This window comes from Scyliorhinus canicula, chromosome 21 (genome assembly GCF_902713615.1).
Source record: "Scyliorhinus canicula chromosome 21, sScyCan1.1, whole genome shotgun sequence".
Taxonomy (NCBI): domain Eukaryota; kingdom Metazoa; phylum Chordata; class Chondrichthyes; order Carcharhiniformes; family Scyliorhinidae; genus Scyliorhinus; species Scyliorhinus canicula.
In genome coordinates this window covers 36,874,508-36,891,990 of record NC_052166.1, presented here as the reverse complement: position 1 = coordinate 36,891,990, position 17,483 = coordinate 36,874,508, and the positions used below count along the sequence as shown (strand labels likewise).

The 17,483-nt window shown below is 47.1% G+C and overlaps 1 protein-coding gene across 1 annotated transcript in view; it reads left to right on the top strand.

The window, feature by feature from the left end:
- The window catches only part of arrdc1b (arrestin domain containing 1b), a 70,904-nt gene extending 65,637 nt beyond the window's left edge, over positions 1-5,267 (top strand). Inside the window, exon 8 of the mRNA XM_038781538.1 lies at positions 91-5,267. Within this exon, the coding sequence (XP_038637466.1) occupies positions 91-155 (65 nt within the window). The 3' untranslated portion in view covers positions 156-5,267. The remainder of the gene's footprint in view (positions 1-90) is intronic.
- The last annotated feature ends 12,216 nt before the right edge of the window (positions 5,268-17,483 follow it).

Genomic DNA, 17,483 nt, shown 5'->3' with positions numbered 1-17,483 from the left:
AAACCAATGAATAAGTTTTCTCACTAAACAAAAACAAACCATCTATTTTCAGATTTGATGGATAATTTAATTTATTTTGTCTTTTAACAGATCCTCCTCCAACTTATGAAGAGAGTTGCAGCAGTGCGAACTCCAGCATGAGTGCAGGGCAGTAAACTGCTACAAACTTTCAAGAGGTAGTGCTGTTCATGTACAGAAATGCCTTTTAGCTACTTTTTACTGGGAAACACAGCCAAACTTTACACGTGCAGCACTGCAAATGTGTTCTGAGAGCGAAGAAGCTGAAATGTTGTTATCGAAATGCATTATCAAGGACCACAGCTACTTCTGCAGCTTGGAATGGTCTGCACAGACTACCTATTTACTGCTCCCATGGTGGACTGTATTCATTTGTGTTCACTTTCCTTATTGATCCTTAATTTTGGGAGAACGAACACCGATGGGCATAGATATAAATGTTAAATGCCTTTGTGTATATAAATAATAGATGCATTTTTACTCCTGTTAAACAACTCCACCTTATAATTGTGAATCGAGAGGCTGTTTCTGCAATTGGTCTCACTTCTGTGGAGCAAGCTGGAGGAAGCTTTGTTTAAACAGCTCTGAGCCTTAAAGTTCAAGGTGCAGTGATAATGCTTCTTATTAATACTCGTTGCTAAGGTCCAGTTACATGTGGGCTTTGTGCAGAAGAAAATCAATCCCAATTCTAATCAAGTTTGAGCCTTCTTTTTAGGACATTTTGTACTTAACCTGTGTAGTAGTTACATGGATCACAGCTTTATGGCCAAGTTTCATGAATGCTGATCTTTTTAAAGAACCAATACTAACCAAAATGGGTTAAAGATCTTATCACTTTGAAGTGTTATGTTGCACACCTTTCTATAATATGTTGTTTCACAAGAGAGAGAGATGTCTATATATACAATATTTATAAATTTTAGTATGTTTGGTAAAGTTGTGGCACACTCTTGAAACTAGCACAGAAAAATGACCGATTTGAAATCCTGCATGTTTATTTCATATTTGCAACTTGAGCCTTATTGAAGTCAGATAATGCCAAACCACTCACGGATGATTACTTAACATAATGCAATTTTCTACTACTGTATTTGATAACATTCAGGATTAAAATTTTAGGTGCAAAGTTTAAAGAGGTGCTGAAAAAAATTGTTTCACCTCCATAAGGACAGCTTTAATATGAAAGGGTACTTGAATGACACACTGAAGGATTCTGCAGCGTGAACTCTTACAGGGAGATGGTTTCTCTGGAATTAACGGTCTATAAATGCTGAAGAATGGGACAGTGCACATGAGAATCAAAGTAACAACTCAAACTAGTTCTTCACATTAACGTAATACGTCAGATTTTGCATATTAATTCTGGACGGAGGCAATTCCTATCCAAGCTCTTGATGAACCCATGTGCTGCAATGCTGCCAGGAGTACATGCTGCCAGCTGCTTTTCTTACTGGAGGCAGGAGCTTCCATCTGTACTCTGGATAACTTGTTTACAAAAGCATTTAGGTTTCTGAAGGGAGTGAATGTGAGATAGACAGGGGAGGAAGCTTGGCTGACGGGCCTAGTAGAAATGACTGGAATTCTTTATTTTAAAAGAATGGTGGGCGAAGTAGGTGATGAGCTGAATCCAAAAACTATCTGTTTATTTGTCTCGCACCTTGTTGCACTCTTAGTGAGCTTAATTCAAGGTTAACAGCATCAGGTTCTTAAAAAGAATGAAGCAAAATATATCAAGTCTGTGATTTGTATTGATGTCTAAACAATTGGTAATGCTAGTGGTCAAGCTTGCTCTCGTACTGCTGCTATTCGTACGTCATTTGAATTTTATTCTGGAAACAGTTCTAGTAGGACAGGTTTGTTCACTGAAGTGTATTTGCATTTGGAGGGGGCAAAGAATGAGTTTGGAACAAAACTTATTTTGAGCCTAAATATTGAGATGTAATTTTAAATTGATTTGCGTAAGAAAAACGAATGAAGGGAATGAATGAATACAAGGCATTTTTTATTTGAGTTTTTTTTTACTGTTTAGCCCATTAAGTTCCAATATTTCCACCTCGTTATTTTGGAACTTTTTGTTCCATTGTATGTATATATTCTAGGTACAAGTTTATAATTTTTTTAACTAAGTGCAATTTGACTAAACATTTGTTCAGTACCATGGGTCAGTTAGAAATTTGCAGAGCATCTGGATACATTCCACAGTGATTATTAAAATTTGTGGAACAAGGCTCCACATCCCTGAAGTTATTGCCCACTGCTTGATGAAATCTTTAGTGCAGGAACAAGAAAATCTTTCACATTCAGTGAAGCGATTCCATGTTTTACAGTTGGCCTTTTTCGATAATGCTTCAGGCTTGGGCAAAATTTCAGGAAATGCATCTGTTATTTTGTGAATTACCACACACATCTTGTCTATTGCACTACTATGGGCACTGCAGCCTGATGAGAAATAGACGTACTTTGGGCATTGTGGGAGTGAGCACATGGGTGGTCCAGTGACTCTACCATGGAACAACTGGATGTAAATTTGTAATTCTGCATTGGAGCTTACTGCAACAATAGCTCGCTAGTCTACCCCACAGGGCAGGAAAGCAAATTGGCTGTGGGGTGTGTAGCAAAGTCTTCTGCACTTTCTACCTTCAAGTTTATCGAGCAGCATTGGCTAATGCTTGAATGCAGGTTAACTTGTCTGTACTTGACCAGGGATGAGAAAAGCATATAAAGGGAAGAAGATATTGCCTCTGGACTGGTGTCACTGGCCATTGAACAGAGGCAGTTGGTCTGTGCTTTTTTAATATTTTGCAATGGAGAAATAATCACCTGCTCAGCTGATCTAATAATTGCAAAACAGTCAGTCTAATTTTTTAATGCACATTTTATTAGAAAATCTCAGGACTTGTAGATCTTAAACTGTAGAAAATGAAATATGCAGAATTCCACTTGTCCTGCATACGTGTGACTACATGATTTGAAGGTTCTAGGAAGAAAAGGGACATTTAGTAAATGTAGTTGACCTAGAATGAAGGCTCTTTTCATTTTAAATTGTAATACTTTTATTTGAACACTTTTTGGTCTTTAGAGATTGTCAGTGTTTCGACTTTTTAAATAACTCTTAGCATCATTACTTTGTCTTGAGCGAAAATGTGAACTAATCTGCAGAATCTGATTTTCTGAAATGTCTTCATGCTAATAAACTGCTCAACTGGGTTTGAAAATATTGCCCAGAATATTTAGCTGTAAGAATTCTGCAATGTGAAAGATTAGATTTTCTTCAGCATCAGACATAAGAACTTGGCAGGACAGAGGCCTTATCACAATATTGAATATCAGCATATCGCTCTTTCCACCATTAAAATAAAATGGTGAGCAATTATGCAAACAGGTGATCCACCCTGCAAAGCTATTATATTCTGAAACTGAAGAGGAAAATTATCCTTAATTGTGTAAATGCTGTTTCCCTCATTTAGGTCAACTTTCAACTGCAGAAAGGTGTGTTCATTCATCCCAATTTCTGCTGCTTTCCCGCTCCCTTGATGTCGTAAAATTAAAGTAACAGGAGGGAAGAGGTGAGGTACCCCTGAGGAAATGATGTACCCCTGAGACTGATGCACAGCCAGAAAGTCAGAGGGTCTTTGCTTGCACAAGATAGCTTGTGGTGCTGAAGAGTGATTGATATTTGCGCCAGTCATTTAAAAGGGAGAAAATTGTGCTCTGTAACTCCAAACTTTTGCTGCACTCCAATATTTACCAGAGAGAATATTGTTTCAAATTTTAACTTATCAGTATTGTGTGCCTTTTTGTACAAATTTGGATGTTAAAAGTTAGTAAATCATCTTGCAGGAGCACTCCCCTCATTCTGCCTCATTAAGAGGTACAAATCCAGTGAGAGTTTTAATAAGTGCAGTTTTGTCTAAAGCATACATTTAATTGTCTATGTTTGACATCGCTACAACTAGCAAAATAATTTCTGCTCGTCCCAGTACCATCACTCCTTGACATTAGCTTTGAGGGGCCTCAAACATGAATTTTAAACATAATTAAGTCTTATCAATTATTGTCTAATGCACTGGAGCAAATTATTGCCTTACCAACATAATGTAGTATGATTCTATTTACTGAACTGACTACTTAAATCATGCAATTGTTTTACTTCACTATTCTTAAATTCAATGTGATTATCAACCAATCCTGCATTATGTTCCTGACAGAAATGAAAATCTATTTGCCTTTTCCGAATTAAGGGCTGTACTGGATGTATGTTTTGAAATATGTGCTCACTTTGAAAAGTACATTTCCTTGGAAATAGAAGAAAGCAAATAGTATGCCAAAAAATATTCACACCCGTCCATCGACAGCACCAGTACTTGTCAGTAGAGGCTGCCCTACTAAAGGATTGTCTGAGACACAAATTACTTCTGTCAGTGTTGGTGTGATTCAATAAAATAATACCAAAAATGACCATATTTTAAAAACTGTTTAATGTGTTATGGTTTGTGTATAATTACATTTCCTAAGTTCTGCTGTATTTTGTGATTCGTTCTTTTAAGAGCATTCTGTGAGTACTGAGGATTTTGAATGCCAAATTTCATAGCAACATGCATCATTGCTTTGATATAAAAGAGCTTTTGTGTCATCTGACAGTCTGAAGTAAAAATACTGTCCTTGTAAACTTTGCACAATCCGTTTTTAGAATGTGGACAGACCTGAATTACAATCGTCATTTCACATCTGTTTCAGTTTACAACAGCACCAAATCTTGTGCATCACTGTGTCCCAAATTATTGTTTCATTGGATTGTTTTTCCTACTTCCCCACCCCACAGCAACCAAATGTTTCATTTTTTACAATCCATGAATTATCTTTTTATTAAGCAACTGCAAAGGCTTAAATTGTTTCGAAAATCTGGTAGTTAATTCCCTCAGTACTCGAGTAGCACTATTTGTTATTGAAAACAAATCTTTCTGACTGTGTATCATAACGTGTATAGCTGTGACTTATGCTGTATTTAGAAGGAAAATAGCTTTGAAACTTACAGATGCACACTTTGTTTCTAGCCTTATGAGTATTTTCATCGTTTTCATGTAGAAATCATTCTTTTGAATTTTCATTGTATGTATTCAGTTTTCCCCCCAAATGTTTTTATAATTGTTGATTTATTAATGCACCTTGGTGATTTAGAATTTCATATTATTTGAAAATGTAAATTGAGTAGTCAAGCACCATATTAATAAAATGTTCTTTCGAAGAAATATGACTGTGTTTCTGATATTTTGCAGCGAGGTGGTGTTGGTGCTTGAGTGAAAATCAACACTGGATCGTGACGCTTCAGATTTTCAACAAGCAAAAACAAAAGTTTGTGGCCTAGATTTTTGTCATCTCATGTTAGTCCCAGTCTTAATTTGCATAATTAATTGCAAATACTGTATATGAAGTCGGTGTTGGAGGAATAGATGGAGGCACTGGCTTTGCAGAACACTTGCTTGCCCTGACTCTCCTCAAATGAAAAAAATGGCCGGATGGAGAATTCTCCATTTGGGTCTGTCGAAGGTGGTTCCTTTTGTATCGGGATCCAATTCCTGAGGTTGATCTACAGATCGTCTTTTATCTAAGTTTGAAACATTCTGAGATATGGGATCCTGTGCTCAAATGCTTGCTGTCAAGTACTTGCTTTGGGGCTCTCTCTCCTCTCCTCTCTTCACCCCCCCCACCCCCCTCCCCTTCCCGGGTGAGTGTATAATTGGGATCAGGGACTATGGGTTGAAGGCAGGAGAATGGAGATGAGAAATCTATCAGCTATGATTGAATAGTGGAGCATGCGCGATGGGCCGAATGGCCTAATTCTGCTACAATGTCTTATGGGAACCACATGACCAACCCAGCGAAACTCAGCTCTGCTGAGCATACTGCCAATGCCAGGTATGCAGCACTTTGTAAGAACCTCTGTTTGGGGATTTTGTCTTGCAATCTGATGTTACAAATAGATCACACAGCAAAGAAGGAGTGCTTCTAGTTGGTTTACCTGATGCCGATAGGTTATCACTAATGTATCATCCATAAAACGTGATACAAGAACCAACGCCTGGTAGACTTTGTTCTGCGACAAACTCGTGCTCTTTTCAAAGTCTTGCTTTTGCTAGGCGATGGTTGATTTCATCATTCAATAGTGTGTTATTCAAGAGGATCCTCCCAAGATAACTTCTGTACTCAATGGAGAGGTGAGTTTAAAAAAAATATTTTATTGAGGCATTTATATACATCAAACACGAGTATAAAAAAAGCAAATAAACAGGAACACAAATATCTAATATCCGACTCCCCTACCTCCTTTTCTGCCCAACCCCCCCTCCACTGCTGACACCTTAAGTATTTTCGAAGAAGTCGATGAACAGCTGCCATCTCCGGGCAAACACCTCCACAGACCCTCAAGGTGAACTTTATCTTCTCCAGCCTGAGGAACTCTGCTAGATCGCTCACCCAAACCCCCGGTTTCGGCTGTCCCAAGTCGCGCAACACAACCCTGAATAGCAGCACTCACCCGCTTACAAACCTCCTTATCTGCCAACATCCGGGCTCTGGCACCCCCTACCCCTCCCGATTCACCTGCAAGTCCACCCAATGTGGCACGTGGTCCGAAACTACAATCGGCAAATTCTCTGAACGACCACCCCCGCTACAACATTCTGTCCAACACAAAATAGTCCAAGAATACACCCTATGTACATGGGAGAAAAACGAAAATTCCTTTGCCCTCGGCCCACCAAACCTCCATGGGTCCACTCCTCCTATACGGTCGAAAAACCCTTTCAATTCCCTTGCCACCGCTTATACTCTCCCAAATGTCTGACTCGACTGATCCAATTTTGGCTCCAGAACTGTGCTAAAATTCCCCCCATTTTCAGCCGGTGCGAGTCCAGGAAGGGCTCACCCCCCACCTGCCTCATAAACTCTACATCGTCCCAGTTTGGGGCGTAAACATTCACCAACACCACTGGCATCCCCTCCAATTTCCCACTAGGCATAATTAACCTTCCCACCCCCCCTCCAGAATCTGCCATTATGTTCCCCATTTCAAACGCTATCCACTTATTAATCAAGACCGCCACCCACCTCAAATCTAACCATGAATGAAAGATCTAATCAACCTACCCTTTCCGTAGCCTGTTTTTACCCTGATCTTCAGGTGCGTTTCCTGCAATAATGCCACATCCGCCCTTAAGCTCCTCAAATGCACGAATACACAGGATCTCTTGACTGGCCCATTCAACCTTCCTACATGCAATGTGATCAGCCTGGACAGGGGACCCCCCCCCTCCCCCCAACCAAATCAACCATAGCCCTTCCTGGGCCAGCACGCGTCCCGCAAGGCACCAGGCTTGCCATCTGATGTCCACCGTCATTGACCCCCCTCGTCGACGTGTCTTCCCCTCCACACGCAGAACAACAAACCCAACCCCCATCAACACACTAACCACCTGCTCACACCCCACTGCTCTTCTGTTAACTAGCCCTCCTGGCACCTCCTGCCCGTGGCGCCTAGCATCCTACCCACCCACTGGTCTCCCCAACCCCCGCTCACTCACCTCAGTGCAAATAATAATATCAACCATCAAAGACAAAATAAAAAAACTGAACCCAATGCACTCGCCCGCGACCCTCCCCCATCCCCACAAAACAGCCTTGAATGCAGTCCACAAACCAAACCCACCCCCCCCTCCTCCCCAGGGAGATGAGAACATTGCAGCCATGACACTCGCACAAGAAAAAACAACCCCCCCACCCCCGCCCCCGGCAAGAGAAACAAAACAGGTCCAAACACCCAAACCCTGGCCAAGGGGACCGGGAGAACCATCCTCCCCAAACACCACCTCCAAAGTTCAAATTCCTTCCTTTCCTGCCAGTCCATTGTCTCGCAAACACCATCGCTTCCACCTGTGTCCCAAAATAATATTCCTGGCCACTGTAGGTCACCCAGAGGCTGGCCGGTTACAGCATCCCGAACTTCAACCCCTTCCTAAAGAGGGCTTCCTTCACTCTGTTAAAGCCCCTCTCCTCTTAGCCATCTCCGCCCCCAGGTCCTGGTACACCCGAACCTTGTTGCCCTCTCGGGTACATCGCCTCGTCTGCCTGGCCCACCTCAAGAGCTGTTCTTTATCGAGGAACCAGTGCAACCGCATCGCCCTTGGTGACTTGTTACCCTGCGGCTTTACCCCTCCAGGGGATGTTTGAAGACACCCCACCTCCCCCAGCAACTTCTCTAGCATTTTGGCTACAAACTAGCCAATGTCCACTCCCTCAATGCCCTCCGGAAACCCCACAATCCTCAGATTCTGTCTCCGGGAGCAGCTCTCAAGATCTTCCACCTTCTCCTGAAGTCACTTCTGAGTATCGCTCAACACCCCCATCTCAGCCGCCAAAGAAGCAAGATGCTCCTCATTCTCCCCCACTTTCTTCTCCACCTTCTGGATCGCCTGGCTTTTAGTATCCAGCCTCAGCTCCACACAGTCGATCCCGGCCTTGGTCTGGTCCACCGTCTTCACCAGGTCTTCCAGAGATTCCTTTCTCTGCTGGGTGAACTTCTCATTCAAGAAGTCCACCAGCTGCTCCATAGACCATTGAGAAGATAGGGCTGATTCCTTGTCCTCCGCCACCTTTACCTGTGTCACACCAAACATTTCTTGCTCCGACAACTCCTTTCGCCTAAAACCACTTCTTGTCCACAAATCCACCTACAGGTGGATTAAACTCTTCCTCCACAACTGCTGCACCTTTTTCCATCAAAACATGTGCCCGTTGATCGGGGAAACGGCCCCATAGACAGGAACCTTCAAGGTGAATTGTTGATGGTGACTGTGGGGTCTTGTGGTTATGTGGCCAGGTGGGTTGAGGCAAGATCTTTGTCATCTTCAGACTTGCTGTCAGACCAATGTGTTCTGAGGCTAGGGCAAAGCGATCAACAAGCAACTGAATGTTCTCTTGAGTGTTATGAGAGCGCAGTTGTCTTGTGAACAAGAGTTCACTCAGTAGCTATTCAGTAATTTATGTGCTCCTTTGCAAGTTGAAGAGATTGCCATCAGGCCTGAATTGAATGTGTATACCTGCGTCAAGGTCTTCTGAGTGCACACTGGAGCATGAAATATATAGCAAACAAAAGTTTGAACCAATACACAGCCCTGCCATTGATGACAGGAAAGGCATCTGATGATGCACTACTTTGCATCATGCTGCCCATCTCGCCTTGTGGAACAAAGAACAATACAGCACAGAGACCGGCCATTCGGACCTCCAAGCTTATACCGGTCATGATACCAACTAGTGAATTGCATTGATCATCTATTCAAGGCAGCCATATTTTTTTAAATAATTTTTTATTCTCCTTTTTCACATTCTCCTAAATTTACACCCAACAATAACCAATAATCAGTAACTAATGTAATGTCAATCCCCATATCAATAACAACGATCCCATCCTCTCACCAAACCCCCAAACATTAGCCTGCATGTTAACATAAACAAATGACAAAAAGGAATCTGGAATCACCCACAGTCACCATTAGCACATACAGTCCCCCTCTCCCAGCCCTCAAACATCCGAATGTTCGATGTGATGCAATTAGAACATTGAAAAATACAGCACAGAACAGGCCCTTTGGCCCACAATGTTGTGCCGAACTTTTGTCCTAGATTAAGACCAAATTAATCTACACCCCATCATTCTACCATAATCCATGTACCTATCCAATAGCCGCTTGAAGGTCCCTAATGTTTCTGACTCAACTACTTCCACAGTCATTGCATTCCATGCCCCCACTACTCTCTGGATAAAGAACCTACCTCTGACATCCCCCCCTATATCTTTCGCCATTCACAAATGTATGTCCCCTTGTAATGGTTTGTTCTACCTGGGGAAAAAGTCTCTGACTGTCTATCTATTCCCCTGATCATCTTATAAACCTCTATCAAGTCGCCCCTCGCCCTTCTCCATTCTAATGAGAAAAGGCAATTCTTGAAAGTGCATAATGCATAACGCCCATGAGTTGTAAAACCCCTCCATCCTTGCCCTCAGTTCAAATTTGACCTTTTCAAGCGTCATGAATTCCAACAGATGCCCGCCACGCCAGGGTACAGGGGAGAGGTTGATCTCCACCCTAACAGGATCCGCCTTCAGGCGATCAACAAGGCAAAGGCAACAACATCTGCCTCCGCCCGTTTCCAGCCCCGGCTGGTCCGGCACCCCGAATATGGCCTCCCGAGGGCCCAGGTACAGTTTCACGTGCACAACTTTAGAGATTACTCATACACCTCCTTCCAGTATTCCTCCAGCTTTGGGCAGGACCAAAACATATGAAAGTGGTTTGCGGGGGCACCCCCTCGCAATGTTCACACATCTTCTACCCCCTCAAAGAGCCGGCTCATTCTCGCCCTGAAGGTGTGCTCTATACATCACCTTCACCTGTATCAGCCCCAACCTCGCACACGAGGTGCAGGCGTTCACCCTCCGGAGCACCTCACACCAGAACTCCTCCTCCATACCCTCTCCCAACTCTTCCACTTTGCCTTGATCCCTTCTAGTGGCACCTTCTCCTCCAAAATAGCCCCGTAAACCGCCAATACTACACCCTTCTCCAGTCCCCCTGTTGTCAGCACCTCATCCTGCAATGTGGAAGCCGGCTCTTCTGGGAAGCTCTATCTCCTTTCTGGCAAAGTCTCGAACCTGCATGTATCTAAATATTTCCCCCTGCTCCAGCCCATACTTCGCTCCCAGCTCCTTCAATCCCACAAAACGACCCCCCAAGAAACAAATGTTTTAGTGTCCTAATTCCTTTCTCCTCCCATCTCTGAAAATATCCATCCCACTTCCCTGGCTCAAATCTATGGTTTCCCCCCAATCGGCATTTCCCTTGACACTGACGCCAACCCGAAGTGCTGTCGAAACTGCCTCCAAATTCTCAATGAAGCTATTACTACCAGACTCCCCGTGTACCTCCCGGGGCCCGTCGGGAGCGGCGCTGTCGCTAGCACCTTCAATCCCAACCCCCTACCCAAACTCTCCTCCATTCTGACCCATTGGGAGTCAACCACTCTGACCCAGCTCCTTACCTTCTCCACATTCATCGCCCAGTAATAATACATCCGGTTTGGAAGATCCAAACCCCATGCCTGCCTTCCTCCCTGTAGTATCACCTTTTTAATTCTGGCCACCTTCCTTCCCATACGAACGAGGTAATCTCTTTAAAAATTGCCTTTGGCAGGACAATTGGCAGGCATTAAAAATAAACAGGAGTCGCGGTAGCAAATTCATTTTAACCACCAATACCCGACCCGCCAGTGACAGAGGGTGACCATCCCACCTTGCCAGATCAGCTTTCACCCACCCCACTAAACTAGAAATGTTGTACCTACGGAGCCCCCGCCCCCAATCTCGAGCAACCTGCACCCCCAGGTATCTAAAGTGAGTCCCTGCCTTACGGAATGGCACCTCTACAGAATGCCCCCCCCCCCACTCTTCTGCCCCCATCCCAGACCGAGACACGACAAAACATTCACTCTTGTCTAGATTTAATTTGTACCCTGAGAAAGACCCGAAGCAGCTCCTGTATTCCCCCTATTGACATACTTGGTTCCGACACGTATACGTCATCAGCATATAAGGACACCCTATTCTCTATCCCCCCCGCACTATCCTTTTCCATACCTCCGAATTCTTAATGCAATGGCTCAATCGCGAGTGCAAACATCCCTGCCCAGTCCCATGGTGGAGATGAAAGTATCCTGAGCTGATGTTATTTGTGCGAACACTGGCCCTCGGCTCCTTACATAATAGCTTTGCCCAGTCACACATCTGGGTCCAGTTCCAAACCGCTCTAGAACTGCCATCAACTAATTGGTCAAATGCTTTCTCGGTCCAATGCCACAACCATCTGTTTCCTCCCCCTCCACTGGTACCATAACCACGTTAAGACAGCCATATTTGAATAGTACCTTCCCCAGGTCTTCCCAGTTTACTGAGTCAAAAGCTTTGCTCAGGAGGACTTTCGGTGGCGGCGATGCCCGAGTGAGTCGCACATTCGGCGGGCTCTCACTCCGGCGGGCGTTTAGGGGCTGATTCCCCGCGATAGCGGGACCACGGACCTGTAGGAAGGCGGCAGCGAAAGTGCTGAGGAGCGGGCTGCGGCACATGGAACAGCGGGAGTCCAGGAGGCAGAAGAGAAAAAGGGACAGAGGCAAGGACCGGAAGAAAATTACCTGGGACCTAAGATGGCGGACACACGGACCCCGGACTCAGCAATCCAGCTGGCGCTGGATAACATGCTCCAGGTAATGAAGTCCAGTTTTGAAGCGCTGAAGCGGGACAGCTTGGACCCAATCCAGAAAGCGGTGGATCAGCTGAACCAGTGGCTGGATGCGCAAGATGTTAAAGTTAAGGAGCTGGGAGAGGCGGTGGAGGAGCAGGTGGATGCGCAGACGGTTGCGGCGCTAGAAGTTGACGGGCTGAAGGAGCGGCAGAGAAGACTGCTGGACAGAGTGGAGGAGTTGGAGAATAGAGCCCGCAGGAATAACCTGAGGATGGTCGGCCTCCCGGAGGGGGCTGAGGGAGCTGATGCCGCAGCGTTTGTAGCAGACCTATTGATGCAGCTGATGGGGGCCGAAGCCTTTCCGCGACCGCCGGAGCTGGAGGGGGCATACAGAGTGCAGGCGAGGAAGGGGCGGCCGGGCGGACCCCCGCCTGCCCGATGGTGATTAGGTTCCACAGGTTCGTGGACAAGGCGCGGGTGCTGCAGTGGGCAAAGAGCGCCAGGAGCAGCACGTGGAACAACAGTGTCCTCTGCATTTACCAGGACCTAAGCCAGGAGGTGGCTCGGCGGCGAGCAGCCTTTAAGAATGTCATGGAGGTGCTGTTCAAGAAGCACGTGAAGTTTGGTCTGCTGTTCCCGGCTCGCCTATGGTTCACACACCAGGATCAACGCTACTACTTCTCCGAGCCTGAAGAAGCGATGGATTTTGCGAGGGATCAGGGGCTGGTCCAGAAAAGAGGCCCCACGGACGCGAATTAGGACCCGAGGACTACTGTGGGAAGGTACGCCGAATGGGCCTGGACTGCTGTTTAGCGGTTTGCTGGGTCAAAGGTGCCAAGCGGAACATTTGGGACTCTTTCCTTTGTTCATGGACATTGTTTTGGGGTTTTTTTTTTCTCTTATGTTTTTGTTTTTTCCTCTTTTTTTCTGTTTTTTTCCTTTTTGGGCGGATTTGTACTTTTTGTGCAGCTCGCGGAGGACACTGGAGCCAGCACGGTAATCAAGGCGGGCCAAGGACGTGGGTTGGGGTTTTTTTTTTTGTTTTTTGTTTTTTGTTTTGTTTTGTTGATGTCCATGCCTTCCTGTGCCAGTGGGTTGGAGAGGGGGATGGGGCGCCGGGGAGGAGGGCGGGGAAACAATGGGAATGAGACAGGAAGGTGCTGGAGTGTTGAGTCACCGGGCTAGCAGATTGGCTAGTCAAGGGAGTCAGGTGGGGGGGGGGGGGGGGGGGGGGGGGGTGTTTGTGGTTAGGGGGGGGGGGGGGGGGTTGTGGTTAGGGGGGGGTGGTTCTGCTGACGTGCGAGGGACTTGAAATATGCCCCGAACTGGGATGACGTGGACTTCATTAAAAGAGTGCTGGGGAAGAGCCCGAACCTGGACTCTCGCAGGCTAATAATGGGGGGGGGACTTTAACATGCTCCTTGACCCGGCTTTGGATCAGTCGTGTCCCAGAACAGGTAGACTCCCAGCAATGGCAAGGGAGCTGAAAGGGTTTATGGAGCAAATGGGAGCAGTGGACCCCTGGAGAGATAGACAGCCGACAGGAAGGGGCTACTCGTTTTACTCGCACGTCCATAAAGTATATTCTAGGATAGATTTCTTCGTACTAAGCAGGGATTGTATAGGGGAGGTAAAGAACACGGAATATTCGGCAATTACTATCTCAGACCATGCCCCGCACTGGGTAGACCTGCAGATCGGGAGGGCGAGCTATCGATGCCCGCAATGGAGGCTAGACGTGGGGCTGCTGTCGGAGGAGGGGATCTGTGAGAGGCTTCGGAGGTGTATGCAAACTTACTTGCAGGTGAATGACACGGGGGAGGTCTCAGCGGCGGCCCTGTGGGAGGCGCTAAAGGCAGTAGTGCGGGGGGGAGCTGATTTCAATTGGGGCCCACAGAGCCAAGGCAGACAGGGCAGAGATGGATAGATTGGTCAGGGAAATGGGTCGGATAGATGAAGAGCACGCGGAGTCCCCGGAGGAGGTTTTACTCGGGGAGAGGCAGAGACTACAGGCGGAACTGGGGGCACTATCCACGAGTAGGGCCGTGGAACAGCTTAGGAAGGCGAGGGGAGTGGTGTATAGCATGGGGAAAAGGCTAGCAGACTGTTAGCGCAGCAACTCAGGAGGAGGGAGGCGGCCAGGGAAATAGATAGAGTGATGGATGGGGAGGGGCGCAAAGTGGAGGACCCGGCAGGATTGAATAAGGTATTCCGGGACTTCTATCGCAAGCTGTATACTTCGGAGCCGCCGGAAGAACCGGAGGAGATTAAAAGGTTTCTGGACGGGTTAACCTTCCCAATAGTAGGTAGAGGGCGAGTGGATGAGCTGGGGGCCCCGATTTAGAGTGGAGGAGGTATTGGGGGGGCCTAAAGCCCATGCAGTCAGGGAAAGCCACGGGGCCAGATGGATACCCAGTAGAGTTCTATAGGACGTTTTCTGAGCTGGTGGGCCCGGTCTTGGCGAGGGTTTTCATTGAGGCAAGGGACAGAGGGACCCTGCCGCCAACAATGTCGCAAGCCACTATATCACTGATATTGAAGCGGGGTAAAGACCTGGAGGCATGCGGGTCCTACAGGCCAATCTCCCTGATTAATGTTGACGCCAAGCTCCTGGCAAAGGTACTGGCGGTTAGAATGGAGGACTGCGTACCGGAGGTGATTGGGGAGGACCAAACTGGGTTCGTGAAAGGTAGGCAGCTGGCGGCCAACCTGAGAAGATTACTTAATGTGATAATGATGCCCCCGGCGGGCAGGGAGGTGGAGGTAGTGGTGGCGATGGACGCCGAGAAGGCCTTTGACCGGGTGGAGTGGGATTATCTATGGGAGGTGCTCAGACGGTTTGGGTTCGGGGAGGGATTGGTAGATTGGATCAAATTATTATATCAGGCCCCAAGGGCCAGCGTCAGGACTAGCAGAGAAGTGTCGGAGTACTTTAGGTTGTACCGAGGGACCGGACAGGGCTGCCCGCTCTCCCCGCTGCTGTTTGCGCTGGCCATAGAGCCACTGGCGATTGCGCTGAGAGCCGCAGAGGGATGGAAGGGGATGGTGAGGGGCGGGGTTGAACACAGGGTTTCTCTATATGCAGACGACCTGCTCCTGTACGTGTCGGACCCAGTGGCCGGGATGGGAAGTATACTGGGAATGTTGAGGAAGTTCGGCCAGTTTTCAGGATACAAATTAAATACGGCCAAGAGTGAAATGTTTGTGGTACAGGCAAGGGGCCAGGAGAACAGATTGAGAGGGCTACCGTTTAGGCTGGGTGAGGAAAATTTCCGATATTTGGGAATCCAGGTGGCACGAGACTAGGGCAGGCTGCACAAGTTAAATTTGGCCAGGGTGGTGGAGCAAATGAAGGGAGAGTTTCGGAGATGGGATGCACTCCCGCTGTCGCTGGCAGCGGGAGCCCTGGACTGTGCAGACTGTAAAGGTGACAATCCTCCCTAGATTTCTGTTTGTTTTTCAGTGCATCCCGATCTTTGTCCCACAGTCCTTCTTCAAAAGAGTTAACAGGATGATCATGAGCTTTGTCTGGGCGGGAAAATCCCCGCAGATGAAGAAGGCGATGTTGGAGAGGAACCGCAGCGAGGGAGGGCTGGCTTTGCCGAGTCTGATCAATTATTACTGGGCGGCCAACATCGCTATGATAAGGAAGTGGATGGTGGGTACGGGGTCTATCTGGGAGCGGGTGGAGGTGGCTTCGTGCAGGGGCTCCAGCTTGGCAGCCCTGGACACGGCTCCTCTACCGCTGCCGTCGGCCAAGTACTCCACCAGCCCGGTAGTGGTGGCGACCCTGCGGATATGGGGCCAGTGGAGGAGGCATGTAGGGGCGTCGGTTTGGGCGCCAATCTGCGACAACCATCGGTTTGCCCCCGGGAGTCTGGATGGGGGGTTTCGAGTATGGCGGCGGGCGGGGGTGGGAAGGGTGGGCGATATGTTCCTGGAAGGGAGCTTTGCGAGTTTGAGGAGCTTGGAGGAGAAATTTGGGCTGGTAAGGGGAAATGATTTTAGGTACCTGCAGTTGTGGGACTTTGTTCGTAGATCTTTCCCACGCCTCCCGCCAATGGGGATCCTAGACAGAATAGTCTCTAGGGGGGTAGAAGGGGAGGGTAGAGTCTCTGGTATTTATAAGGTGCTCATGAGGGAGGAAGGGTCCCAGACGGAGGAACTGAAACTTAAATGGGAGGAGGAGCTAGGCGGGGAAATGGATGACGGGCTGTGGGCAGAGGCCCTGAGTAGGGTAAATTCAACCGCGACATGTGCCAGGCTCGGCTGATTCAATTTAAGGTCGTTCACCGGGCCCACATGACGGTGGCTCGGATGAGCAAATTCTTTGGGATAGAGGACAAATACGCTAGATGCGCGGGAGGACCAGCGAACCACGTTCACATGTTTTGGGCATGCCCTAAGCTGAGGGGGTACTGGGAGGGATTTGCAGACGTCATGTCCCGGGTGCTAAAAGCAAGGGTGGCGATGGGTCCAGGGGTGGCAATTTTTGGGGTTTCGGAAGACCCGGGAGTCCAGGGGGAGAAAGAGGCCGATGTTTTGGCCTTTGCTTCCCTGATAGCCCGGCGACGAATACTATTGGCGTGGAGGGACTCAAAGCCCCCGAAGACTGAGTTGTGGCTTGCGGACATGTCGAGTTTCCTGGGTATGGAAAAAATTAAGTTCGCCTTGAGGGGATCTGTACAGGGGTTCACCCGGAGGTGGCAACCATTTATTGACTTCTTTGCGGGAGAGTGAGCGTCAGCAGGGGGTTGGGGGGGGGGGGAGTAGAGTAGAGTAGGAGGGATAAAATGGCGGGTAGTACCGGTGGGAGAGGAGCGGGCTTGTGCAGTATGTTACGATTGAAGTATTGAAAGTACATGGATGTTTGCACATTTTTGCCTTTTTTGCTTTCTTTCTGTTGATGTCTGTAACTGTTTACAAAGCCAAAAACTACCTCAATAAAATTGTTTATTTAAAAAAAAAAAAGTTTTGCTCAGATCAATAAACACCATTTTGAGTTTCTCATTCTATTTAAGGACTTTCCACAAATTTGATCAGAAGTCACTTTGATTCTGGGTATATAGAGTAAACAAGATGAGTGACAATCCGATTAAGAACAACCTTGTAAGAAGTTTTCCTGCTGTTGAATGAAGTGATATTCTACATGATTCAATGATTATCACAGAT